Source organism: Rhinoraja longicauda, chromosome 3 (assembly GCF_053455715.1).
Source record: "Rhinoraja longicauda isolate Sanriku21f chromosome 3, sRhiLon1.1, whole genome shotgun sequence".
NCBI lineage: Eukaryota > Metazoa > Chordata > Chondrichthyes > Rajiformes > Arhynchobatidae > Rhinoraja > Rhinoraja longicauda.
Window position 1 is genome coordinate 96,377,592 of NC_135955.1, and position 27,636 is coordinate 96,405,227.

A 27,636-nucleotide genomic window follows, 5' to 3' on the forward strand; every position below is an offset into this window, starting at 1 on the left:
CCTACTAATCAATCTAGTTTTAGTTTAGAGATACAGCGCGGAAACAGGCCCTTCGGCCCACCGGGCCCGCGCCGCCCAGCCATCCCCGCACACTAACACCATCCTACACCCACTGGGGACACTTTTTACATTTACCAAGCCAATTAACCTACAAACCTGCACGTCTTTGGAGTGCGGGAGGAAACCGAAGATCTCGGAGAAAACCCACGCAGGTCACGGGGAGAACGTACAAACTCCGTACAGACGGCGCCCGCAGTCAGGATCGAACCCGGGTCTCCGGCGCTGCATTCGATGTAAGGCACCAACTCTACCGCTGCCTATAAAAATTCATCCTTCATGCATTGCTGGCTTAAAGAGTCTGCGAACTTTAAGACAGGCATCCAAAATTCAGATGGGCAGTGCGAGAGACAGGCTTTTCACTGTACACTGCTCCTCCAAGACGTACAGGTTTGTAGGTTAATTGGCTTGGTATAAATGTAAAAATTGTCCCTAGCGGGTGTAGGATAGTGTTAGTGTGCGGGGATCGCTGGTCGGCGCGGACCCGGTGGGCCGAAGGGCCTGTTTCCACGCTGTATCTCTAAACTAAACTAAACTACCCATTCAAGCTGCAAATGCCTTCACATTGCTTAAAATAATTATGAAAGTCATTTTCACAGTTCAGCTATAAATAAACGAGACAAATGATTAACATCCAAAACCTTTGCAAGTGGTTGCATGTTTCTACATTGAAAAACATGTAGGTGGAGGGGGGGGGGGGGGGGGGGGAGAACAAAGATGGACCTGGAGCGAAAGGGGGGAGAAGAACAGAGAAGGACCTGGATTGAGGTGGGGGGAGGGAGGGAAAGAACAGAGAAGGACCTGGATTGAGGTTTGGGGGGGGGGGGGGGGAGAACAGAGAAGGACCTGGATTGAGTTGGGGTGGGGTGGGGGGAGAACAGAGAAGGACCTGGATTGAGGTTGGTTGGGGGGGGGGAGAGAACAGAGAAGGACCTGGATTGAGGTGGGGGGAGGGGGGGAGAAGGAACAGCGAAGGACCTGGATTGAGGTGGGGGGGGGGGGGAGAGAACAGAGAAGGACCTGGATTGAGGTGGGGGGGGGGGGGGGAGAGAACAGAGAAGGACCTGGATTGAGGTGGGGGGGGGGGGGGGGAGAGAACAGAGAAGGACCTGGATTGAGGGGGGGGGGGAGAGACCAATGGAGCTGGGGCGGGATATTTTGTGGCTTTGTCAGCGCCCTTTGTGTAGTGACTCTTTGCATACCTTTGGTGTACAAGCAAAGAATTCCACTGGGACTTGTCACGTGTGACAACAAAGTATTTATTCATTCATTCACTCATTCAAACCGTTGCTAATGAAAGGAAAGTTTTTCTGTACCAGATGATGCCCCGGTGGGCGTGCGTGAGACGGGGGACAGAGTCCCTGTGCAGTGCCCACGGGCAGCGTCCTTGGACACACGGTGGGGGGGGCAGCCTCCGCTGCACGCGGGCCGGACGGAGCGATCTGGATGGCGAGGGAGGCCGTGTGTCTCTTGGTCTCCGTCCTGTCTCCGGGCGAGGAGGGCGTGGCGGGGCCGATAGCCGTGGGCGGGCGTGCCGGGGCGGGGGGGTTAGCAGCAGCCCGCGTCTGAGCCTCCAACGGGGTGAGCTTGATGGCAGTGGCCCTGCGGTCCAGGCCGTGCTCTGGGCTTGCCCGCGGTGCCGAGCCAGCGGGGGTTTGGGAAGGGCGTGACTGGCGTGCGGGGGGGCGGGTAGCACTCGAGGGTTGTGACCCATGCGACCAAGTCTGTGCGTGCCCTCCCGTGTACATGCGACGGGCGAAGCTGGAGGTTATTTGCATGCCCGGCGCTGGGAGTGAGGGATAATCGCCACCCTGGGGTGCACTGGTGAGGGGGGGAGCGTGTCTGGCGGCAGGACTCGTTAGGTGTGGCCAATGAAAGCTTCCCACACGGGGTGGCGGAGAAGGAGCCTGCCGAAGATATCCACACAGCGGGGCAACAGAAACCAGACCAAGAGGAGAAAGCAAAAACACCACACATGAACAGGAAGAATCTACCTCCACTAAAACATCAATTCATACGACTAGGCTTGTATTCACTGGAATTTAGAAGGACGAGCGAGAGAAGATTTTCTCGAAACGTATAAGATTATTAAGGGGTTGGACACGTTAGAGGCAGGAATCATGTTCCCAAATGTTGGGGGAGTCCAGAACCAGGGGCCACAGTTTAAGAATCAAGGGGTAGGCCATTTAGAACGGAGATGAGGAAAAACGTTTTCAGTCGGAGAGTTGTGAATCTGTGGAATTCCCTGCCTCAGAAGGCAGTGGAGGCCAATTCTCTGAATGCATTCAAGAGAGAGCTGAATAAAGCTCTTAAGGATAGCGGAGTCAGGGGGTATGGGGAGAAGGCAGGAACGGGGTACTGATTGAGAATGATCAGCCACGATCACATTGAATGGCGGTGCTGGCTCGAAGGGCCGAATGGCCTCCTCCTGCACCTATTGTCTATTGTCTATTGTCTATAACTTCATAATTCATAGGAACAGAACTAGGCCGTGCTATACTTTGTAACTTTTTATGCATTGGGAAATAAATGTCTTTGTCCGTGAGTTTCAGTCTTCCAATGTTTCTTCGTTAACCTACTATATTTAACTGGTCCAGTGTTCTGTGTTGTTTAATCTTTGCTGCCTGACCCGCTGAGTTACTCCAGCACTCTGTGTCTATATTCCATCTTTAATCAGACTTTACTGGACTTTGCACGAAACGTTATCCCCTTTATCATGTATCTGTACACTGTGGATACACTGTGGATACTCTGTGGATACATTGGATACATTGATTGTAATCATGTCTTGTCTTTCCACTGACTGGATAGGACACGACAAAAAGCTTTTCACTGTGCCTCGGCACGTGGAACAATAATACACTAAACTAAAACTAAACTAGAGTTTTTCGTGATCTTGCACACACACACATGGCAAATGCAGTGCCCACAGTTTGTTCCTGAACATTATCCTGTTTACCTGCATGGAAACAATTCACCAATTTATTTATTATAATAATAATAATAATAATAATGCATTACATTTATATAGCGCTTTTCAAACACTCAAAGACGCTTTACAGGGATTACTAGAACATAGAGAAGTGAATAAATAGATAAATAAGTAAACGAACAGAGAAAGGAGACAGAAGGTGAGGTGGCGGTCAGTGGTTGAAGGCAGTGCTGAACAGGTGAGACTTCAGTGATGTTTTGAATGTGGTGAGTGAGGAGGAGTCTCTGACGGTTTGGGGCAGTGAGTTCCATAGGGTGGGAGCAGCGATGGAGAAAGCCCTGTCCCCCCAGGATCTGAGTTTGGTCCGGATGGGGGGGGGGGACAGGAGATTGGCAGCAGCAGAGCGGAGGGTGCAGGTGGGAGTGTGCCTGTGGAGGAGGTCAGTCAGGTAGGATGTGGTTGAGTTCTCAACTAGGCCGCTATAATTCAGTATAATGCTTGAACTTAAACTTACCTGAAATATCCTCCACCGGCTTATTTTAAATGGATTTTTTTTTAAAGTTAGTATTCATCAACAAGCTCGGGGGAAATGGCCACCAGCAAAATCAAGGACCGGTGGCGCAGCGGTAGAGTTGCCGCCTTACAGCAACAGAGACCCAGGTTCTATCCTGACTATGGGTTCTTGTCTGTCGGGAGTCTATACGTTCTGCCTGTGACCTGCACGGGTTTTCTCTGGGTGTTCCGGTTTGCTCCCACGCTCCAAATTGTAAATTGTGATCATAATCATACTTTATTAACCAAGTGTGTTTTGCAACATACGAGTAATTTCATTTGCCGTACAGTCATAGAAAGACTAGGCTTATACTCGCTGGAATTTAGAAGACTGAGGGGGGATCTTATAGAAACATATAAAATTCTTAAGGGGTTGGAGAGGCTAGGTGCGGGAAGATTGTTCCCGATGTTTAAGGATAAGGGGGAAGTCTTTTAGGACTGAGATGAGAAAACATTTCTTCACACAGAGAGTGGTGAGTCTGTGGAATTCTCTGCCACTGAAGGTAGTTGAGGTCAGTTCATTGGCTATATTTAAGAGGGAGTTAGATGTGGCCCTTGTGGCTAAAGGGATCAGGGGGTATGGAGAGAAGGCAGGTACAGGATACTGAGTTGGATGATCAGCCATGATCATATTGAATGGCGGTGCAGGCTCGAAGGGCCGAATGGCCTACTCCTGCACCTATTTTCTATGTTTCTATGTCATACCCATAAAAAGCAACAGGACATACCATCTAGATGGGCAGGACATACCTTCTAGATAGAGCTCTTAAGGATAGCGGAGTCAGGGGGTATGGGGAGAAGGCAGGAACGGGGTACTGATTGTGGATGATCAGCCATGATCACATTGAATGGCGGTGCTGGCTCGAAGGGCCGAATGGCCTACTCCTGCACCTATTGTCTATTGTCTATTAAATACATGTTAACATGAACATCCACCACAGTGACTCCTCCACATTCCTCACTGTGATGGAAGGCGAAAAAAAGTTCAATCTCTTCCCTTCTTTGTCCTCCCGCGGACGAGGGCCTCGAACCTTCCGTTGACGGGACGATCTTGACTCCATAGCCAGTGGTCGGGCCCTCCGTGTCGGGGGTGATCAAGCTCCTGCATTGGGTGGGCTCTCAGCTCCCCCGCGCCGGGTAATCAGACCCCGGGTCGGGGCTGGCGGTAAACCTTCTGCGATTTGGAACTTCCCGACGTCGGTCTCTACCCGAGACGGCAAGCTCCTCGATGTTGGAATCCGCAGGCCGCGGTTGCAGCGTCGGCACCAGGCAAGGGATCGCAGGCTCCGATGGTAATTCCATGCCCCGTGAGGTGGGGTTCAAAGTGACTCCCAGGCAAGGCCGCCAGCTCCACGATGTTAGGCCGCAGAGCGACCGGAGGTACGACCCGGAAAACAATCGCATCTCCGGCAAGGTAAGAGATTGAAAAACAGTTTCCCTCGACCCCCTCCCCCACCCCCCCACATAAAACAAACCAGAGAACATTAACACAAACTTTTAAAACTCACTAAAAATAACAAAAAAGACAAAAAGGACAGGCGGACGTTAGGCGAGACTGCCATCGCTGACAGCGCCACCTGGTGTTCAAATTGACTTTACTATACTTTATCTTGCACTAAATATTATTCACGTTCTGTCCCTATATCCTGTATCTGTACGCTGTGGACGGCTCGATTGTAATCATGCATTGTCTTTCCGCTGACTGGTTAGCACGCAACACAACATCTGTACGGAGTTTGTCCGTTCTCCCCGTGACCTGCGTGGGTTTTCTATGAGATCTCCGGTTTCCCCCCACACTCCAAAGACGTACAGCTTTGTAGGTTAATTGGCTTGGTATAAAATGTGCTTATGTAGGATAGTGCTAGTGTTCGGGGATCGCTGGTTGGCCCAGGCTAGGTGGGCCAAAGGGCCTGTTTCCGCGCTGTATCTTTAAACTAAACTCAACTAAACAACCAGTCTCGCCCCGGCCGCTCCCTCTTCTCCCCTCTCCCATCAGGCAAGGGGTACAGAAGTGCGAAAACGCACACCTCCAGATTCAGGGACAGTTTCTTCCCAGCTGTTATCGGGCAACTGAACCGTCCTCTCGCCAACGAGAGAGCGGTCCTGACCTACCAAGTACCCCATTGAAGACCCTCAGACCAATCTTTAATCGGACTGTACGGGACTTTATCTTGCACTAAGTGTTATTTAGTTAACTAAACTAAACAAAAAAATGAGACTGACAATCATCCTGATAATCACATCTCCTTGCTAGGGCCTGCCGTCAGTTTCAGTTTACTTTATTGCCACGTGTCGTGAGGTACAGTGAAAAGCTTTTGCTGCGTGCTAACCAGTCAGCGGAAAGACAATACGTGATTACAATCGAGCCGTCCACAGTGTACAGATACATGATAAAGGGAACAACATTTAGTGCAAGATAACCTCCAGTAAAGTCCGATTAAAGATAGTCGAAAGGTCTCCAATGAGGTGGATAGTAGTTCAGGACCGCTCTCTAGTTGGTGACATGATGGTTCCTGCCTTCTCCCCATACCCCCTGACTCCACTATCCTTCTCACGTGTGGCGGCGCCTAATGGCTGCGGCTCGCTAGCAGTCTGTTCGTCTTTTTTCCTTTTTTTTGTTGTGTGTCGGTGTTGGGATGGTTTTTGTTTTTGTTTTTTGGCTGTGTATGTGTGGGGGGTGGTGGTGTGGGGGGTGGTGGGGGAAACCTTTCCTTTTTAGGTCTCTTCCTCACGGCGCGGGGTACGGCTCGGCCGCGGGCCTTCCATCGCCCGTGGGGCCTTCCATCGCCCGGTGCGGCTCGGCCGCTGGACTTTACACCGCTGGTGCGGCTCGGCCGCGGGACCTAACATCGCCCGGTGCGGCTAGGCCGCGGGACTTTACATCGCTGGGGCGGCTCGGCCGCGGAACCTAACATCGCCCGGTGCGGCCGCGGGACGGTTCAGCGCACGGTACGGCTCGGCCGCGGGGCCTTCAATCGCCCGGCGCGGCTCGGCCGCTGGACTTTACACCGCTGGTGCGGCTCGGCCGCGGGACCTAACATCGCCCGGTGCGGCTCGGCCGCGGGACTTAGCAGCGCACGGCTCGGCCGCGGGACTTTTCAGCGCCCGGTGCGGCTCGGCCGCGGGGACTTCCATCCCCTTGCGGGGACTGTGCGGGTCGGTCGGGGACGAGCTGTCTGTCCGTGGTTATGGGGAAGAGAGTGGAAGTTTTGTTGCCTCCATCACAGTGAGGGGGTGTTTGGAGTCACTGTGATGGACGTTTGTGTTGGGGTCGTGTGTCTTGTGTTCTTTTTTTTTTGTTGTGTATGTGACCGCAATGTAATTTCGTTCGGTACCTCGGTACCGAATGACAAATAAAGCTCTGTATTCTGTATTCTTAAGAGCTCTATCTAGCTCTCTCTTGAATGCATTCAGAGAATTGACCTCCACTGCCTTCTGAGGCAGAGAATTCTACAGATTCACAACTCTGACTGAAAAAGTTTTTCCTCGTCTCCGTTCCAAATGGCCTACCCCTTATTCTACTCAGCCATGATTGAATGGCGGAGTAGACTTGATGGGCCGAATGGCCTAATTCTGCTCCTTGAACGTATGACATGAAACTGCCCCTGAATCTGGAGTGTGCGTTTTCACACTTTTAAACCCCTTGCCCGATGGGAGAGGGGAGAAGAGGGAGTGAACAGGGTGAGGCTGGTCCTTGATTAGGCTGTTTAGATTAGTTTAGAGATACAGCACAGAAACAGGTCCATTCGGCCCATCAAGCCTGCACCGACCAGCAGTCCCCGTGTACACACACTGGGGACAATCGACATTCACACCAAGCCAATTAACCTACAAACCTGTACGTCTTTGGAGTGTGGGAGGGAAACTGAAGATCCCGGAGAAAACCCACGCAGGTCACGGGGAGAACGTACAAACTCCGTACAGGCAGCACAGGGAGCTGGAGTCAATTTCAGTATGAGTTTAGTTTATTGTCATGTGTGAGAAGTTTTTGTTGCGTGCTAACCAGTCAGCTGAAAGACAATACGTGATTAGAATCCAGCCATTTACAGTGTGCAGATAGATGATAAAGGGAAGAACGTTTAGTGTGAGGTAAAGCCAGCAAAGTCCGATCAAGGATAGTCCGAGGGTCCCCAATGAGGGAGCCGATGGAAGGCAGCTTGTACTCGCTGGAATTTAGAAGATTGAGGGGGGGTCTTACAGAAACTTACAAAATTCTTAAGGGGTTGGACAGGCTAGATGCAGGAAGATTGTTCCCGACGTTGGGGAAGTCCAGAACAAGGGGTCACAGTTTAAGGATAAGGGGGAAGTCTTTTAGGACCGAGATGAGAAAGTTTTTTTTCACACAGAGAGTGGTGAATCTGTGGAATTCTCTGCCACAGAAGGTAGTTGAGGCCAGTTCATTGGCTATATTTAAGAAGGAGTTAGATGTGGCCCTTGTGGCTAAAGGGATCAGGGGGTATGGAGAGAAGGCAAGTACGGGATACTGAGTTGGATGATCAGCCATGATCATATTGAATGGTGGTGCAGGCTCGAAGGGCCGAATGGCCTACTCCTGCACCTATTTTCTATGTTTCTATGTTTGCGTGATGGTCTGGGCTGGGTCCACCATTCTGAGGAGTCAGTGAGGATTCCCCTCTCACTGACAGTGAGCGTTATGGGACCCTCGCGAGGCGAGCCTCACTCACCTGGTGCGGGGGGGTCTTCCTCTCGGGGAACGAAAGATTGGGCCTGACGCTGCGGAACCCCTTTGCGGCCAGCGACGAGCTGTACGTCTCACCGTTCACCGTGCCCCTGAAACCGTCATTAATACTGTACGATCTCCACACATCTGCCAAAGATAACACTGCGGTCAAAACAGGTAACGTTTAGAAACATGGAAACATGGAAAGCAGGTGCAGGAGGAGGCCATTTGGCCCTTCGAGCCAGCACCGCCATTCATTGTGATCATGGCTGATCATTCTCAATCAGTACCCCGTTCCTGCCTTCTCCCCATACCCCGTGACTCCGCCATCCTTAAGAGCTCTATCTAGCTCTCTCTTGAATGCATTCAGAGAATTGGCCTCCACTGCCTTCTGAGGCACAGAATTCCACAGATTTACAACTCTCTGACCGAAAAAGGTTTTCCTCATCTCCGTTCTAAATTGCCTACCCCTTATTCTTAAATATCCCTTGATTCCCCTAGCCCCGAGAGCTCTATCTAACTAGAGCTTTATCTAACCAGCCACTAGAGCTCTATCTAACTAGAGCTTTATCTAACCAGCCACTAGAGCTCTATCTAACTAGAGCTTTATCTAACCAGCCACTAGAGCTCTATCTAACTAGAGCTTTATCTAACCAGCCACTAGAGCTCTATCTTTAGAAGGATGAGAGGAGATCTTATCGAAACGTATAAGATTATTAAGGCGTTGGACACCATAGAGGCAGGAAACATGTTCCCAATGTTGGGGGAGTCCAGAACCAGGGGCCACAGTTTAAGAATAAGGGGTAGGCCATTTAGAACTGAGATGAGGAAAAACTTTTTCAGTCAGAGAGTTGTGAATCTGTGGAATTCTCTGCCTCAGAAGGCAGTGGAGGCCAATTCTCTGAATGCATTCGAGAGAGAGCTAGATAGAGCTCTTAAGGATAGCGGAGTCAGGGGGTATGGGGAGAAGGCAGGAACGGGGTACTGATTGAGAATGATCAGCCATGATCACATTGAATGGCGGTGCCAGCTCGAAGGGCCAAATGGCCTACTCCTGCACCTATTGTCTATTGTCTATTGTCTCTCTCTTTTAAATCCATCCAGTGAATTGGCCTCCACTGCCCTCTGTGGCAAAGAATTCCACAAATTCACAACTCTCTGGGTGAAAAAGTTTATTCTCACCTCAGTTTTAAATAGACTTTGGAGGTACAGCATGGAAAAAGGCCCTTCAGCCCACTGAGTCCACTCTGCCATTCAATCATGGCCGATCTATCTCTCCCTCTCAACCCCATTCTCCGGCCTTCTCCCCATAACCCTTGACACCCGCACTAATCAAGAATCTGTCAATCAGTTTCTTCCCAGCTGTTACCAGGCAACTGAACCATCCTAGCAACAACTGGAGAGGAGTCCTGAACAACTATCTCTGTGGTGACCAGCGATCTCCCCGTACACTAGCACTATCCTACACGTTCTTGGGACAATTTGCATTTACACCAAGCCAATTAACCTACAAACCTGCACGTCTTTGGAGTGTGAGAGGAAACCGGAGCACCCGGAGAAAACCCACGCGGGTCACGGGGAGAACGTGCAAACTCCGTACAGACAGCATCCGTAGACAATAGACAATAGACAATAGGTGCAGGAGGAGGCCATTCGGCCCTTCGAGCCAGCACCGCCATGCAATGTGATCATGGCTGATCATTCTCAATCAGTATCCCGTTCCTGCCTTCTCCCCATACCCCCTGACTCCGCTATCCTTAAGAGCTCTATCTAGCTCTCTCTTGAATGCATTCAGAGAACTGGCCTCCACTGCCTTCTGAGGCAGAGAATTCCACAGATTCACAACTCTCTGACTGAAAAAGTTTTTCCTCATCTCAGTTCTAAATGGCCTACCCCTTATTCTTAAACTGTGGCCCCTGGTTCTGGACTCCCCCAACATTGGGAACATGTAGTCGGGATCGAACCCGGGTCTCTGGCGCTGTCAGGCATCAGCTCTACCCACAGCGCCACCGTGCCGCCCTAACTTCCCCGGTGTTTCCTCAGCTACAGGCGAAGGCGGAACGGTGGCGCAGCGGGTAGAGCTGCTGCCGTGCCGTGCCAAGAGATCCGGGTTTGATCCTCGGCCTCGGCTGCTGTCTGTGTGGAGTTTGCGCGTTCTCCCCGCGACCGCGTGGGTCGCCTTCCATACCCCAAAGATGTGCGGGTTTGCAAGTTGATTGGCCCCCTGTAAATTGGCCCTGGTGTGTTGGGAGCGGATGTCAAGAAATTGGGTGAACTTCAAACTAGTGTGATCGGGGGTGAACGATGGTCGGTGTTGACTCGGTAGGCCGCATGGGCCCCGTTTCCCAGCCTACATCTGTCAATGTTTCACTGATTCAGCCGACAAAACGATTCATGGGCAGCTCATACATTCAAGCTCTTCCCCCTCCCCCCCTTCCCTCCCCTCCCCAATATTGCCTCCCCCTCCCCCCCTCCGCACCCTCGTCTACACAAGAGAAATCTGTACCTGAATCTGCCACCTCTGCGTCATGACCTGAAAGGAAGAATGAACCAGGTTTATTGTCACGTGCACAGAGGTACAGTTAAAAGCAAAGATACTAGAGGAGCAGGATGGACCACTATATTGAAATCGCCTAAACGGAAGTGTAGAAGGCAAAGGAGCCCAACGTCTGCCATTTTAGTAGGCAAAACCCGCCGTTCGCTCTGCCTCTCAATGGTCAATAGTCAATTTATTTGTCACATACACATAAATGTGCAGTGAAATGAAAAATTACCCGCAGTTCAACAATAAGACCAATAAGAATAATCAGTAAAAATGTAATAACACATACAATCATAAACCAACACCAAACAAAAGAAACTTCCATCACAGTGAGTCTCCTCCAGTCACCTCCTCACTGTTGTGGAAGGCCAGAATGTCTTCTCTCTTCCCCTGCCGTTTTTTTTCCGCGGTCAGGCTGTTGAACTTGCCCCGTCGGGGCGGTCGGGGCTCCCGACATTGAAGCTCCCGCCGGGCAGAGAAAATCCCGCGGCCTATTTCTCGCAGTGTAATCAGTGTTTCGGGGGAACAGTATGTGCGATGATACAATAAAAATGCAGAATATATCTCATCTAACAATTCACAGATTTTTGTTATTTTTCTTTTAAAATGTTTCTGCAAGTTTCTGCTTACTAAAATGGCGCCACGACATACTACGGTTTTTAGGGTCGAGTGGTCTATCTTGCTCCTCTAGTATCTTTGGTTATCTCTAAATCTGTATCTGTATGTCTAAATCTAGACAATCTAAAATCTAAAAGCTTCTTGTTTAGTGCTAACCAGTCAGTAGAAAGACAATACATGATTACAATCGAGCTATTTACAGTGGACAGATGCGTGATAAGGGAATAACGTTTAGTGCAAGATAAAGCCAGCAAAGTCCGATCAAGGATAGTCCAAGGGTCTCCAATGGGGTAGATGGTAGCTCAGGACTGCTCTCTGGTTGTGGTGGGATGGTTCAGTTGCTTGATAACAGCTGGGAAGAAACTGTCCCTGAATCTGGAGGTGTGCATTTTCACACTTCTACACCATTTGCCTGATGGGAGAGGGGAGAAGAGGGAGTGGCCAGGGTGAGACTGGTCCTTGATTATGCTGCTGGCCTTGCCGAGGCAGCACGAGGTGTAGATGGAGTCAATGGAAGGGAGGTTGGTTTGTGTGATGGTCTGGATTGGATGGAGCTATTCCCAAACCAAACTGTGATGCATCCAGTACAATGCCAAGGGCAGCACGGTGGCGCAGCGGTAGAGTTGCTGCCTTACAGCGAATGCAGCGCCGGAGACCCGGGTTTGATCCTGACTGCAGGCGCCGTCTGTACGGAATTTGTACGTTCTCCCCGTGACCTGCGTGGGTTTTCTCCGAGATCGTCGGTTTCCTCCCACACTCCAAAGACGTGCAGGTTTGTAGGTTAATTGGCTGGGCAAATGTAAAAATTGTCCCTAGTGTGTGTAGGTTAGTGTTAGTGTGCGGGGATCGCTGGTCGGCGCGGACCCGGTGGGCCAGAAAGGGCCCGTTTCTGCACTGTATCTCTAAACTAAACTACATAACTAGCAAACAATATTTTAGTTTTGTTTATTATTGCCACGATTACCTTGGCAGAGTGAATTACTGAACTACTACTAAACCTCATTGGTGACCCTCGGACTATCTTTGATCGGACTTTGCTGGCTTTACCTTGCATTAAACGTTATTCCCTTATCACGTATCTGTACGCTGTAAATGGCTCGATGGCAATCATGTATCGTCTTTCCGCTGACTAGTTAGCACGCAACGAAAGCCTTTCACTGTACCCCGGTACACGTGACAATGAACTAAACTGAAACTGAACTCTAAGTGAATAAAACATGTCACGCCTGGATTTTGTGTAATATATATATATATATATATATAGGCACAATAATATTAACCATTATCAAATCAAATGTTAGAGGGCACAGATTTAAGGTGTGAGGGGCAAAGTTTAAATGAGACGTGCGGGGGCAATTACTTTTTCACACCAAAGTGGGTGAGTGCCAAGAATGTGCTTGCAGGGGTGGTGGTGGAGGCAAATACATTAGAGGCATTTAAGAGGCTTTCAGTTAGACACATGGATATGCATGGAATGGAGGGATATGGATTATGCGCTGGTAGATAACAGTTGGTTTTGGCATCATGTTCGGCACAGTAATCTTGTGCTGAAGAGCTCATTTCTGTGCGTATGTTCTATGTTCTAGTTTAGTTCAGTTTAATTTATTGTCACGTCATAGAGTCTTAGATTGAAACAGTGTGGAAACATGCCCTTCGGCCCAACTCGCCCACACCGGCCACCATGTCCCATCTACACTAGTCCCACCTGCCTGCGCTTGGTTCATATCCCTCCAAACCTGGCCTATCCACATACCTGTCTAAATGTTTTAAATTTCGGGATAGTCCCAGCCTCAACTACCTCCTCTTCAACATTGGAAACATTTTTCCTGCATTTAGTGTAAGATATAATGATATAGTCCGAGAAAGTCCAATTAAAGATAGTTCAAAGATCTCCAATGAGGTAACGGAGTAACACAAGGTGATAAAGGCCCTTCGGCCCAACTTGCCCACACCAGCCAACATGTCCCATCTACACAAGTCCCACCTGCCTGCGTTTGGTCCATATCGCTCTAAACCTGTCCTATCCATGTACCTGGATTCTTAAATGTTCTAATAGTACCTGCCTCGACTACCTCCTCCGGCAGCTTGTTCCACACACCAACCACCCTTTGTGTGAAAAATTTACCTCTCAGATCCCTATTAAATCTTTCTCCTCTCACCTTAAACCTATGTCCTCTGGTCCTCGATATCCCCTACTCTGGGCAAGAGACTGTGTGATGATGTTAATTTTGGGCACAGTTCTCATATTTGCATATTTATCACTATTTTCTCCCCCCTCACAACTTTGTAGCTCCTTCATCCCACTGAGCCAACGCCATCTCCCTTCAGTCTCATTCATCCCACTGAGCCAACGCCATTTCCCTTCAGTCTCATTCCTGACTTATTTCTCTGTAATCCTACACGAACATCAACACTAATTTACCACAGCCAATTAACCATCCACTCAGTTGCATTTTGTTCTATAAAGCAATAATAGGGGTGGTAATGATAAAATGGAGGCCAAGTCAATGGATATTTTTTAGGCAGAGATAGATATATTCATGATTAGTACGAGTGTCAGGGGTTATGGGGAGAAGGCAGGAGAATGGGGTTAGGAGAGAGAGATAGATCAGCCATGATTCAATGGCGGAGTAGACTTGATGGGTCGAATGGCCTAATTCTGTTCCTATCATAGATAGAGTCATAGATTGAAACAGTGTGGAAACAGGCCCTTCAGCCCAACTCGCCCACACCTGCCAACAATGTCCCAGCTACCCTAGTCCCACCTGCCTGCGCTTGGTCCATAACCCTCCAAACCTGTCCTATCCATAAACCTGTCCAAATGTTGCTTAAACGATGGGATAGTCCCAGCCTCAACTACCTCCTCCGGCAGCTCGTTCCATACACCCACCACCCTCTGTGTGAAAAGGTTACCCCTCGGATTCCTATTAAATCTTTTCCCCTTCACCTTGAACCTGTGTCCTCTGGTCCTCGATTCCCCTACTCTGGGCAAGAGATTCTGTGCATCTACCCGATCTATTCCTCTCACGATTTTGTACACCTTTGTAAGATCTCCCCTCATCCTCCTGTGCTCCATGGAATAGAGACCCAGCCTGCTCAACCTCTCCCTTTAGTTGGTCTTGGCATCATGTTTGGCACAGACATTTTGTGCTGAAGAGCTTGTGTCTTGCTATGGAGGGCGTGCAGCGTAGGTTCACTAGGTTAATTCCCGGAATGGCGGGACTGTCGTATGTTGAAAGGCTGGAGCGATTGGGCTTGTATACACTGGAATTTAGAAGGATGAGGGGGGATGAGGGGGGATCTTATTGAAACATATAAGATAATTAGGGGATTGGACACATTAGAGGCAGGAAACATGTTCCCAATGATGGGGGAGTCCAGAACAAGGGGCCACAGTTTAAGAATAAGGGGTAGGCCATTTAGAACGGAGATGAGCAATAACTTTTTCAGTCAGAGAGTGGTGAAGATGTGGAATTCTCTGCCTCAGAAGGCAGTGGAGGCCAGTTCGTTGGATGCTTTCAAGAGAGAGCTGGATAGAGCTCTTAAGGATAGCGGAGTGAGGGGGTATGGGGAGAAGGCAGGAACGGGGTACTGATTGAGAGTGATCAGCCATGATCGCATTGAATGGCGGTGCTGGCTAGAAGGGCTGAATGGCCTACTCCTGCTCCTGAGAGTCAGTGGATGTGGTGTACCTCGACTTTCAGAAAGCCTTCGACAAGGTCCCACACAGGAGATTAGTGGGCAAAATTAGGGCACATGGTATTGGGGGTAGGGTACTGACATGGATCGAAAATTGGTTGACAGACAGAAAGCAAAGAGTGGGGATAAATGGGTCCCTTTCGGAATGGGAGGCAGTGACCAGTGGGGTACCGCAAGGTTCGGTGCTGGGACCCCAGCTATTTACGATATACATTAATGACTTAGACGAAGGGATTAAAAGTACCATTAGCAAATTTGCAGATGATACTAAGCTGGGGGGTAGTGTGAATTGTGAGGAAGATGCAATAAGGCTGCAGGGTGACTTGGACAGGTTGTGTGAGTGGGCGGATACATGGCAGATGCAGTTTAATGTAGATAAGTGTGAGGTTATTCACTTTGGAAGTAAGAATAGAAAGGCAGATTATTATCTGAATGGTGTCAAGTTCGGAGGAGGGGGAGTTCAACGAGATCTGGGTGTCCAAGTGCATCAGTCAATGAAAGGAAGCATGCAGGTACAGCAGGCAGTGAAGAAAGCCAATGGAATGTTGGCCTTCGTAACAAGAGGAGTTGAGTATAGGAGCAAAGAGGTCCTTCTACAGTTGTACCGGGCCCTGGTGAGACCGCACCTGGAGTACTGTGTGCAGTTTTGGTCTCCAAATTTGAGGAAGGATATTCTTGCTATGGAGGGCGTGCAGCGTAGGTTCACTAGGTTAATTCCCGGAATGGTGGGACTGTCGTATGTTGAAAGGCTGGAGCGATTGGGCTTGTATACACTGGAATTTAGAAGGATGAGGGGGGATCTTATTGAAACATATAAGATAATTAGGGGATTGGACACATTAGAGGCAGGAAACATGTTCCCAATGTTGGGGGAGTCCAGAACAAGGGGCCACAGTTTAAGAATAAGGGGTAGGCCATTTAGAACGGAGATGAGGAAGAACTTTTTCAGTCAGAGAGTGGTGAAGGTGTGGAATTCTCTGCCTCAGAAGGCAGTGGAGGCCAGTTCGTTGAATGCTTTCAAGAGAGAGCTGGATAGAGCTCTTAAGGATAGCGGAGTGAGGGGGTATGGGGAGAAGGCAGGAACGGGGTACTGATTGAGAGTGATCAGCCATGATCGCATTGAATGGCGGTGCTGGCTCGAAGGGCTGAATGGCCTACTCCTGCACCTATTGTCTATTGTCTATTGTCTATTGTCTGTGCTGCATGTTCTATGTTCCAGTTTAGTTCAGCTTAATTTATTGTCACGTGCATCGAGGTACAGTTAAAAAGCTTGTTTTGTTGCGCGTTATCCAGTCAGCGGAAAGACAATACATGATCACAATGAAGCTGTTCTCCGTGTACAGACACAGGGTAAGGGAAATAACGTTTGGTGCGAGATAAAGTCCAGTAAAGTCCGAGTAAAGATAGTTCCTCTGTCCCTCTCTTCCCCTCCTCCTTCCCCGATCTCCCTCTATCTTCCTGTCTCCACCTATATCCTTCCTTTGTCCCGTCCCCTGACATCAGTCTGAAGAAGGGTCTCGACCCGAAACGTCACCCATTCCTTCTCTCCCGAGATGCTGCCTGACCTGCTGAGTTCCTCCAGCATTTTGTGAATAAATCGATTTGTACCAGCATCTGCAGTTATTTTCTTATACTAAAGATAGTCCGGGTCTTATTTCAGAGGTAAAGACGTTTTGTGTGTGTGTGTGAAGTTCAGTTTAGATTCCGTTTCAGTTTTACAGGAAAAAAAACTGCAGATGCTGGTTTAAATCGAAGGTAGACACAAAATGCTGGAGTAACTCAGAGGGTCAGGCAGCATCTCTGGGACTGTCATATGTTGAAAGACTGGAGCGACTAGGCTTGTATACACTGGAATTTAGAAGGATGAGAGGGGATCTTATCGAAACGTATAAGATTATTAAGGGGTTGGACACGTTAGAGGCAGGAAACATGTTCCCAATGTTGGGGGAGTCCAGAACCAGGGGCCACAGTTTAAGAATAAGGGGTAGGCCATTTAGAACGGACCTGGGCCTGTACTCACTGGAGTTTAGAAGGATGAGGGGGGAATCTCGTTGAAACTTACCGAACAGTGAAAGGCCTGGATAGAGTGGATGTGGAGAGGATGTTTCCACTAGTGGGAGAGTCGAGGACCAGAGGTCACAGCCTCAGAATTGAAGGATGTTCATTTAGGAAGGAGATGAGGAGGAATTTCTTTAGTCAGAGGGTGGTGAATCTGTGGAACTCTTTGCCACAGAAGGCTGTGGAGGCCAAGTCTGTGGATATTTTTAAAGCAGTGATAGGTAGATTCTTGATTAATGCGGGTGTCAGGGGTTATGGGGAGAAGGCTGGAGAATGGGATTAGGAGGGAGAGACAGATCAGCCATGATTGAACGGCAGAGTAGACTTGATGGGCCGAGTGGCCTATCACCTATCACTTTTGACCATAGCTCCAGGTTCTATGACATATTCAACAATACTTTGTACTTGTACAGGTCCACCACCATTTTCCTGGCAACTGGCGGCCTGGCACCTTCTTTGGTCCAGACAAAACTACGAGATCACGCTTAAGGTCATAAGGAATAGGAGTAGAATTAGGCCATTCGGCCCATCAAGTCTACTCCACCATTCAATCATGGCTGATCTGTCTCTCCCTCCTAACCCCATTCTCCTTCCTTCTCCCCGTAACCTCTTGAAATCCCCGCCCCCCTCCCACCCACATGGAAGTCCCCCCGAAAATGTGGTGCCTAGGCCGGGTGACGTGGCCGATCACAACCTCATCGGGACTTCATAACAAGAAGCGTTGAGTATAGGAGCAAAGAGGTCCTTCTGCAGTTGTACAGGGCCCTAGTGAGACCGCACCTGGAGTACTGTGTGCAGTTTTGGTCTCCAAATTTGAGGAAGGATATTCTTGCTATTGAGGGCGTGCAGCGTAGGTTTACTAGGTTAATTCCCGGAATGGCGGGACTGTCGTATGTTGAAAGACTGGAGCGACTAGGCTTGTATACACTGGAATTTAGAAGGATGAGAGGGGATCTTATCGAAACGTATAAGATTATTAAGGGGTTGGACACGTTAGAGGCAGGAAACATGTTCCCAATGTTGGGGGAGTCCAGAACCAGGGGCCACAGTTTAAGAATAAGGGGTAGGCCATTTAGAACGGAGATGAGGAAAAACCTTTTCAGTCAGAGAGTTGTGAATCTGTGGAATTATCTGCCTCAGAAGGCAGTGGAGGCCAATTCTCTGAATGCATTCAAGAGAGAGCTAGATAGAGCTCTTAAGGATAGCGGAGTCAGGGGGTATGGGGAGAAGGCAGGAACGGGGTACTGATTGAGAATGATCAGCCATGATCATATTGAATGGTGGTGCTGGCTCGAAGGGCCGAATGGCCTCCTCCTGCACCTATTGTCTATTGAGAAGGAATGGGTGACGTTTCGGGTCGAGACCCTTCTTCAGACTCTCGGGAGAGAAGGAATGGGTGACGTTTTGGGGTCGAGACAACGGTCGTGACCCGAAACGTCACCCATTCCTTCTGTCTCCCGAGATGCTGCCTGACCCGCTGAGTTAATCGAGCATTTTGTGTCTACCTCCGTTTCAGTTTTGTTTATTGTCATGTGTACTGAGCTGTGGTGAACAGCTTTCATATAAAATGGTTCAATTATCAAGGAAAAAAAAATCAAATTGCTTAAAAGTCCAACTTCTTGAAAGGCATTCTGAAATCCTATTCTATATTCCAACAAGATTGCTGATGCATACGTCACGAGCTTTATTTCATTTTGATGTTAAAACAATGAAGTGAAAAAGTGTTTCTTAAGCAAAGTAAATTTACTGTTTGTTACATGCTGTACGATGACCTTTTTCAAAAGCAGGTTTCTATTCCAGTTCATGCCTAGCCACCTCCAGAGAATGACCACAGAACAGTTATTTATTATTTAGGACAAAATGAGTTCCATGCGTGATCACAAATCATTTTCAGCAGCAGTTTGAAACGACCAGACCTCCCAGAGCCCTCAGTAACATGCTAATAAAATATGTATTGAGAGTGAAAACTTCAATTGCGAAACTTGCCAACAACACGGGCAACACTCGTATTGGTGGCGCAGCGGTAGAGTTGCTGCCTTACAGCGAACGCAGTGCCAGAGACCCGGGTTCCATCCCGACTACGGGCGCCGTCTGTACGTTCTCCCCGCGACCTGCGTGGGTTTTCTCCCACACTCCAAACACGTGCAGGTTTGTAGGTTAATTGGTTTGGTAAATGTAAAAATTGTCCCTCGTGTGTGTAGGATAGTGTTAGTGTGCGGGGATCGCTGGTCGGCGCGGACCAGTGCTGTATCACTAAACCAAACTAAACAAGGACGTTAACAGGACTTGAGGGACCGAGGTATATTTATGAGGATGTTGCCAGGACTAGAGGGTCTGAGCTATAGGGAGAGGCTGAGCAGGCTGGGACTCTATTCCTTGGAGCGCAGGAGGATGAGGTGTTATCATCTAGAGGTGTATAGAAACATAGAAAAATAGAAAATAGGTGCAGGAGTAGGCCATTCGGCCCTTCGAGCCTGCACCGCCATTCAATATGATCATGGCTGATCATCCAGCTCAGTATCCCGTACCTGCCTTCTCTCCATACCCCCTGATCCCTTTAGCCAAAAGGGCCACATCTAACTCCCTCTTAAATATAGCCAATGAACTGGCCTCTTATAGGGCCGAGATGAGAAAACATTACTTCACACAGAGAGTGGTGAGTCTGTGGAATTCTCTGTGGCAGAGAATTCCACAGACTCACCACTCTCTGTGTGAAGAAATGTTTTCTCATCTCGGTCCTATAAGACTTCCCCCTTATCCTTAAGCTGTGACCCCTGGTATATGATCATGAGAGGAATAGATAGGTTGAATGCACAGAATCTTTTACCCAGAGCAGGGGAATGAATAACAAGAAGAAATAAGTTTAAGATGACGTGGGAAAAAGTTAATAGGAACCTGAGAGGCAACAATTTTACACAAAGGATGGTAGGGGTATGGAACGAGCTGCCGGAGGAGGTAGTTGAGGCAGGGACTATCACAGAGTTTATATAGCATTTGGACAGGTACATGGATAGGACAGGTTTAGATGGATATGGGGCAAGCACAGCCAGGTGGGACTAGTGTAGCTGGGACATGTTTGTCGGTATGCGCAAGTTGGGCTGAAGGGCCTATTTCCGTTCCGGATCACTCCCAATAACAGCTTCATCAATCAAAAGCTTGCACCAAATCACTGCGCTAGTCTACGGCAGAGATGTACCTTGGGGATATTGAGAGGGGAGAAGGCAGGAGAACGGGGTTAGGAGGGAAAGATAGATCAGCCATGATTGAATGGCGGAGTAGGCCTGGCGGTTATAGTGGGTGTGGAGAGGATGTTTCCACTAGTGGGAGAGTCTAGGACTAGAGGTCACAGCCTCGGGACTAAAGGATGTTCCTTTGGAAAGGAGATGAGGAGGAATTTCTTTAGTCAGAGGGTGGAGAATCTGTGGAATTTATTGCCACAGAAGGCTGTGGTGGCCAAGTCAGCTAGATACAGCTCTTAAGGATAGCGGAGCTATATAGAGCTCTTAAGGATAGCGGAGTCAGGGGGTATGGGGAGAAGGCAGGAACGGGGTATTGATTGAGAATGATCAGCCATGATTACATTGAATGGCGGTGCTGGCTCGAAGGGCCGAATGGCCTCCTCCTGCACCTATTGTCTATTGTCTATTGTCAATGGATATTTTGAAGGCAGAGATAGATAGATTCTTGATTAGTGCGGGTGTCAGGGGTTATGGGGCGAAGGCAGGAGACTGGGGTTAGGAGGGAGAGATAGATCAGCCATGATTGAATGACGGAGTAGACTTGATGGGCCGAATGGCCTAATTCTGCTCCTATTACTTGTGATCTTATGACTTTATAGGCTGATAGGCCTAATTCTGCTCCTATGAACTTATGACATGCGATCATTTGCTATGGACAAAGGAAGATGAATCGTATTGGTGTCAATGTCACAAAGTGAAGCTTAATTGAATAGCACAATGAACAGTTTTGGGTTTCTCTTTGCACGCACTTTGTTGGGATGTTCCTGTGTCGACTGTCGTTCACCAGCGGAGAGAGAGGCGCTCACACACCGCCGGACAGTTTGCGTGAACGCTGCCGCTGCGTTCGTGCACAGAACCGGCAGTAGTTAGTTTCGTTAGTTTAGTTTATTGTCACGTGTACCGTAGAGGTGCCAACTATCTCAATCCCAAAATACGGGACAAGGTGACGTCACCGCCCCGCGCCCCATGTGACCTCACCCAGCCAGCGGCCACGTGCTCCCGCTCCACCAATGGCGACCGCCCGGGCCTGGAGGCGGGTTGCTAGGCACCCTCTGTTAGGGGGCGCCCGGGCCTCCGGACCTAGACTATCCGGAGTTAAAATGTCGGAAACCTAGAGTGGCGGGACCCAAACTGTCGGGGCCTACAGTGTCCGGGCCTACAGTGTCGGGACCTACAGTGTCGGGGCCTACAGCGCCCCCCCCCCCGGGCCTAATACGGGACAAGGGCGGTCCCGTACAGGACAAACCAATTTAGCCCAAAACACGGGATGTCCCGGCTAATACGGGACAGTTGGCAACCCTACGTGTACCGAGTTATACGTGTACAAGGGGCGTCACGGTGGCGCAGCGTTAGAGTTGCTGCCTCACAGCGCCCGAGACCCGGGTTCGATCCTGACTACGGCTGCTGTCTGTCTGTCTGAGTTTGTACGCTCTCCCCGTGACCTGCGTGGGTTTTCTCCGGGTGCTCCGGTTTCCTCCCACACTCCAAAGACCGTCAGGTTTGAAGGTTAATTGGCTCTGGTAAAATTGTAAATTGTCCCTAGTGTGTGTGGGATAGTGTTAGTGTGCGGGGATCGCTGGTCGGCGCGGGCTCGGTGGGCCGAAGGACCCGTTTCCGCTCTGTGTCTCTAAACTAAACTAAACTAGTGTGAAAATATGTAGCAGGATCTGCTACTGTGCTGCCCGCCTTCTCTAGTTTAGCTAAGTTTCGTTTATTATTGTCACGTGTCAGGTGGGAAGCATTTGCTTGCGTGAATTAGAGAAAAGACTATACGTGACTACAATCACGCAGTTCACAGTGCACAAAGGATAAATGGTACAAGATTTACATAGAAACATAGAAAGATAGAAAATAGGTGCAGGAGGAGGCCATCCTCTGCCACAGAGGGCAGTGGAGGCCAAATCACTGGATGGATTTAAGAGAGAGTTAGATAGAGCTCTAGGGGCTAGTGGAATCAAGCGATATGGGGAGAAGGCAGGCACGGGTTATTGATTGGGGACGATCAGCCATGATCACAATGAATGGCGGTGCTGGCTCGAAGGGCCGAATGGCCTCCTCCTGCACCTATTTTCTATGTTTCTATGTTTCTATCCGGCCCTTCGAGCCAGCACCGCCATTCATTGTGATCACGGCTGATCGTCCCCAATCAATAACCCGTGCCTGCCTTCTCCCCATATCCCTTGATTCCACTAGCCCCTAGAGCTCTATCTAACTCTCTTTTAAATTCATCCAGTGATTTGGCCTCCACTGCCCTCTGTGGCAGAGAATTCCACAAATTCACAACTCTCTGGGTGAAAAAGTTCCTTCTCACCTCAGTTTTAAATGGCCACCCCTTTATTCTTAGACTGTGGCCCCTGGTTCTGGACTCCCCCAACATTGGGAACATCTTCCCCTCTCAACCTCATTCCCCTGCCTTCTCCCCATAACCCTATGACACCCGTACTAATCAATTTTGGGCACAGTTCTCATATTTGCAAATTTATCACTATTTTCTCCCCCCTCACAACTTTGTAGCTCCTTCATCCCACTGAGCCAACGCCATCTCCCTTCAGTCTCATTCATCCCACTGAGCCAACGCCATCTCCCTTCAGTCTCATTCCTGACTTATTTCTCTGTAATCCGCCCACGAACATCAACACTAATTTACCACAGCCAATTAACCATCCACTCAGTTGCATTTTGTTCTATAAAGCAATAAGAGGGGTGGTAATGATAAAATGGAGGCCAAGTCAATGGATATTTTTTAGGCAGAGATAGATAAATTCATGATTAGTACGAGTGTCAGGGGTTATGGGGAGAAGGCAGGAGAATGGGGTTAGGAGAGAGAGATAGATCAGCCATGATTGAATGGCGGAGTAGACTTGATGGGTCGAAAGGCCTAATTCTGTTCCTATCATAGATAGAGTCATAGATTGATACAGTGTGGAAACAGGCCCTTCGGCCCAACTCACCCACACCGGACAACAATGTCCCAGCTACCCTAGTCCCACTTGCCTGCGCTTGGTCCATATCCCTCCAAACCTGTCCTATCCATATACCTGTCCAACTGTTTCTTAAACAATGGGATAGTCCCAGCCTCAACTACCTCCACTGGCAGCTTGTTCCATACACCCACCACCCTCTGTGTGGAAAAAGTTACCCCTCAAATTCCTATTAAATCTTTTCCCCTTCACCTTGAACCTATGTCCTCTGGTCCTCGATTCCCCTACTCTGGGTAAAAGACTCTGTGCATCTACCCGATCTATTCCTCACATGATTTTGTACACCTCTGTAAGATCTCCCCTCATCCTCCTGCGCTCCATGGAATAGAGACCCAGCCTACTCAACCTCTCCCCATAGCTCACACCCTCTAGTCCTGGCAACATCCTCGTAAATCTTTTCTGAACCCTTTCAAGCTTGAGTTAATCACATGACCTTATGACCTTGTGAACTTCATCATAGTCTATATGCAGGTTTTAATGTCAATCCATATAAGTGAATATAAATAGAAAATTAGGGGGCGGCACGGTGGCGCAGCAGTAGAGTTGCTGCCTCACAGCGCCAGAGACCCGGGTTCCATCCTGACTACGGGTGCTGCCTGTGCGGAGTTTGCACGTTCTCCCCGTGACCAGCGTGGGTTTTTTCCGGGTGCTCCGGTTTCCTCCTACACTCCAAAGACATGCAGGTTTTAGGTTATTTGGCTTTGGTAAATTGTAAATTGTCCCCTGTGTGCGTAGGGTAGAACGAGTGTATGGGGTGATCGTGGTCGGTGCGGACCTGATGGGCCGAAAGTCCTGTTTCCACCCTGTATCTCTAAACTAAACTAAATTTAGTGAGGCAATTCTTCATGATTGTTACTTTCTCATAAAGATTGCACCATACTACCTTCTATTTAAAAGCCTTTGCTGACTTTGGAACAGGGACTGCAGCACAAAGCAGAAGGGCCATTCCTGACCTGAGGATTTCTCAGATCTCTGCCATGCTTTTACCCATGCAGAGTTCATAAGTTCATCTGACGGGAGCAGAATTAGGCCTTACAGCCGATCAGGTCTACTTAGGGTTGCCAACTGTCCCGTATTAGCCGGGACATCCCGTATTTTGGGCTAAATTGGTTTGTCCCGTACGGGACCGCCCTACTCCCATATTAGGCCCAGGGGGCGCTGTAGGCCTGGATGCTGTAGGCCCGGACGCTGTAGGTCCGGACGCTGTAGGCCCGGACGCTGTAGGCCCGGACGCTGTAGGACCTGACGCTGTCAGTCCGGACGCTGTAGGCCCGGACGCTGTAGGTCCGGACGCTGTAGGCCCGGACCCTGTAGGTCCGGACGCTGTAGGTCCGGACGCTGTAGGTCTGGATGCTGTAGGTCTGGATGCTGTAGGTCCAGACTCTGTAGGCCCGGACGCTGTAGGCCCGGACGCTGTAGGCCCGGACGCTGTAGGTCCAGACGCTGTAGGCCCGGACAGTGTAGGTCCAGACAGTGTAGGTCCGGAGGCCCGGGCGCTGCCTAACGGAGGTTGCATAGCAACCCACTTCCCGGCCCGGGTGGCCGCCATTGGTAGAGCGGGAACACGTGGCCACTGGCTGGGTGAGGTCACAGGGGGCGCCTTGTCGCTTATTTGGGAGTGAGATAGTTGACAACCCTAGGTCTACTCCACCATTCAATCATGGCTGATCTATCTTCCCCTCTCAACCCCATTCTCCTGCCTTCTCCCCATAACCCTATAACACCCGTACTGACCAAGAATCTGGAAATCTCTGTTTTAAAAATATCCATTGACTTGGCCTCCGCAGCCGTCTGTGGCAATGAATTCCAAGGCAGCACAGTGGAGCAGCAGTAGAGTTGCTGCCATACAGCGCTGGAGACCCGGGTTCGATCTTGACTGCGGGTGCTGTCTGTACAGAGTTTGTACGTTCTCCCCGTGACCTGCGTGTGTTTTTTTCCGGGTGATCCGGTTTCCTCCCACACTCCAAAGATGTTCAAGTTTGTAGGTTAATTGGCTTGGTTTAATTGTAAAATGTGCCCAGTATGTGTAGGATAGTGTTAGTGTGCGATCCTCGTACACTAACACTATCCTACGCACACTAGGGACATTTTACAATCAAGTCGGCGCAGACTTGATGGGCCGAAGGGCCTGTTTCCACGCTCAACTAAAAACTAAGACTCACCACCCTCTGACTGAAGAAATTCCTCCTCATATCCTTCCAAAAGGTACATCCTTTTAGGTTAGTAGATTTCAGTTTAGTTTATTGTCACGTGTACCGAGGTACAGTGAAAAGCTTTTGTTGCGTGCTAAGCAGTCAGCAGAAAGACAATGCATGATTACAATCGAGCATGGAGCAGGGGAGATGTAAAAGTATGGAGCGATTTTTTAGTTTAGTTTAGTTTAGAGATACAGCGCGGGAACAGGCCCTTCGGCCAACCGGGTCCGCGCCGACCAACGATCCCTGTACATTAATACTATCCTACACCCACTAGGGACAATTTTTAGATTTATCAAGCCAATTAACCTACAAACCTGCACGTCTTTGGAGTGCAGACGGCGCCCGTAGTCGGGATGGAACCCGGGTCTCCGGCGCTGCATTCGCTGTGAGGCAGCAAATCTACCGCCGTGCCGATCGTAATATGTGCTTGTAGATCGTCCTTTTATTCTGAGGCTGCGGCCTCTCTTCCTAGACTCTCCCACCAGTGAAAACATCCTCTCCACATCCTCTGAACCCGGAGATGAAGGATATTAGGAGATCGGCGCTGAATCTGCACGCACTGCGATAAGCAGCTTAATTGAACTCGAGCACCTGCCTGCACTGTTCATGGGGCTGGTAAATGGGGTGGAAAATAAGTCTGCAAAGCGCAGGTATTTGGCACCATCCCTCCTCGCCATGCCTGCACGCACACACTCAGGGTAGATGCTGATCAGGCAGATGGGTGTAAGCCGAGGACGCGAGAAAGGAAATTAAACCAGAACGTCACCCCTTCAGCTTCAAGATAACGGCAGAAGGAGAAGGAAGGAGCTGCTGATAATAAATTCATAGATTAAATTTAGTTTAGAGACACAGCGCGGAAACAGGCCCTTCGGCCCACCGAGTCCGTGCCGACCGGCGATCCCTGCACATTCACACTGTCCTACCCACACTAAGGACCATTTACAATTTTACCAAGCCAATTAACCTACAAACCTGTACGTCTTTGGAGTGTGGGAGGAAACCGGAGCACCTGGAAATAAAAACCACCCAGGTCACGGGGAGAACGTACAAACTCCGTACAGACGGCGGCCGTGGTCGGGATCGAGACCGTGTCTCTGGTGCTGTGAAGCAGCGACTGTACCGTTGCCGCCAAGAACCTTGGTCCCCGAAGTCAAATCACGAAATGGATCATTTTGTAAGTGCAGTCACGGTGGCACAGCGGTAGAGTTGCTGCCTTACAGCGAATGCAGCGCCGGAGACCCGGGTTCGATCCCGACCACGGGCGCCGTCTGTACGGAGTTTGTACGTTCTTCCCGTGACCTGCATGGGTTTATCTCCGAGATCTTCGGTTTTATCCCACGCTCCAAAGACGTACAGGTTTGTAGGTTAATTGGCTTGGTAAACGTAAAAATTGTCCCTAGTGGGTGTAGGATGGTGTTAATGTGCGGGGACCGCTGGGCGGCGCGGACCCGGTGGGCCGAAAGGGCCTGTTTCCGCGCTGTATCTCTAAACTAAACTAAACACAGTGGACTTCCTCTGGGTGGCCCTGCCTCCTAAAGACGTCTAGGTTGGGAGATTAATTGGGCCCCAGTTGATTTTCATAGATTGATACTTTACTATAACATGTGACGTGTCATAGTCAGATTCTTTGTTACACAAAGCATGCAAAGAGTCGCCACCTAAAGGGCGCTGACAAAGTTACAAGTGTTCAATGTAGTCCCCAATTATCCCTCTTTGTTCTCTGTGACCCCCAAGCCGAGTCCCTCCTTGTGTTCTAAATTGCTCCTAGTGTTACGTGTGTTGGGAGAATCAGGGGAGGGAGGGGAACTGATGGATAAATCTTTAGACTTTAGAAATATAGCATGGAAATAGGCCCTTTCGGCTCACCGAGATCGCTCCCCGTTCCTGCCTTCTCCCCATACCCCCTGACTCCGCTATACTTAAGAGGTCTATCTAACACTCTCTCGAAAGCATCCTGAGAATTGGCCTCCACTGCCTTCATAGCCTGGGCAAGTTGAGCTGATGGGACTACTTTTATGGTCTATCACTCTCTGACACCTGAATAGCAACGACAGACTAACAGCAATCCCCTACATTTCC

The 27,636-nt window shown here is 49.5% G+C and overlaps 1 protein-coding gene across 12 annotated transcripts in view; it reads right to left on the reverse strand.

Annotated features, from left to right (window-relative positions):
* Positions 1-27,636, reverse strand: part of LOC144592200 (sorbin and SH3 domain-containing protein 2-like) — a 369,491-nt gene that overhangs the window by 125,576 nt on the left and 216,279 nt on the right. For 7 of the 12 annotated variants that reach the window (XM_078396703.1, XM_078396699.1, XM_078396698.1 and 4 more), the window contains 2 exons: positions 10,729-10,755; positions 8,227-8,369 (listed from right to left, as the gene is read on the reverse strand). In XM_078396703.1, the coding sequence (XP_078252829.1) occupies positions 8,227-8,369; positions 10,729-10,755 (170 nt within the window). Of the gene's footprint in view, positions 1-1,373; positions 2,129-8,226; positions 8,370-10,728; positions 10,756-27,636 lie in introns of those variants that run through there. The other 5 variants (XM_078396695.1, XM_078396694.1, XM_078396701.1 and 2 more) reach the window with 4 other exon arrangements.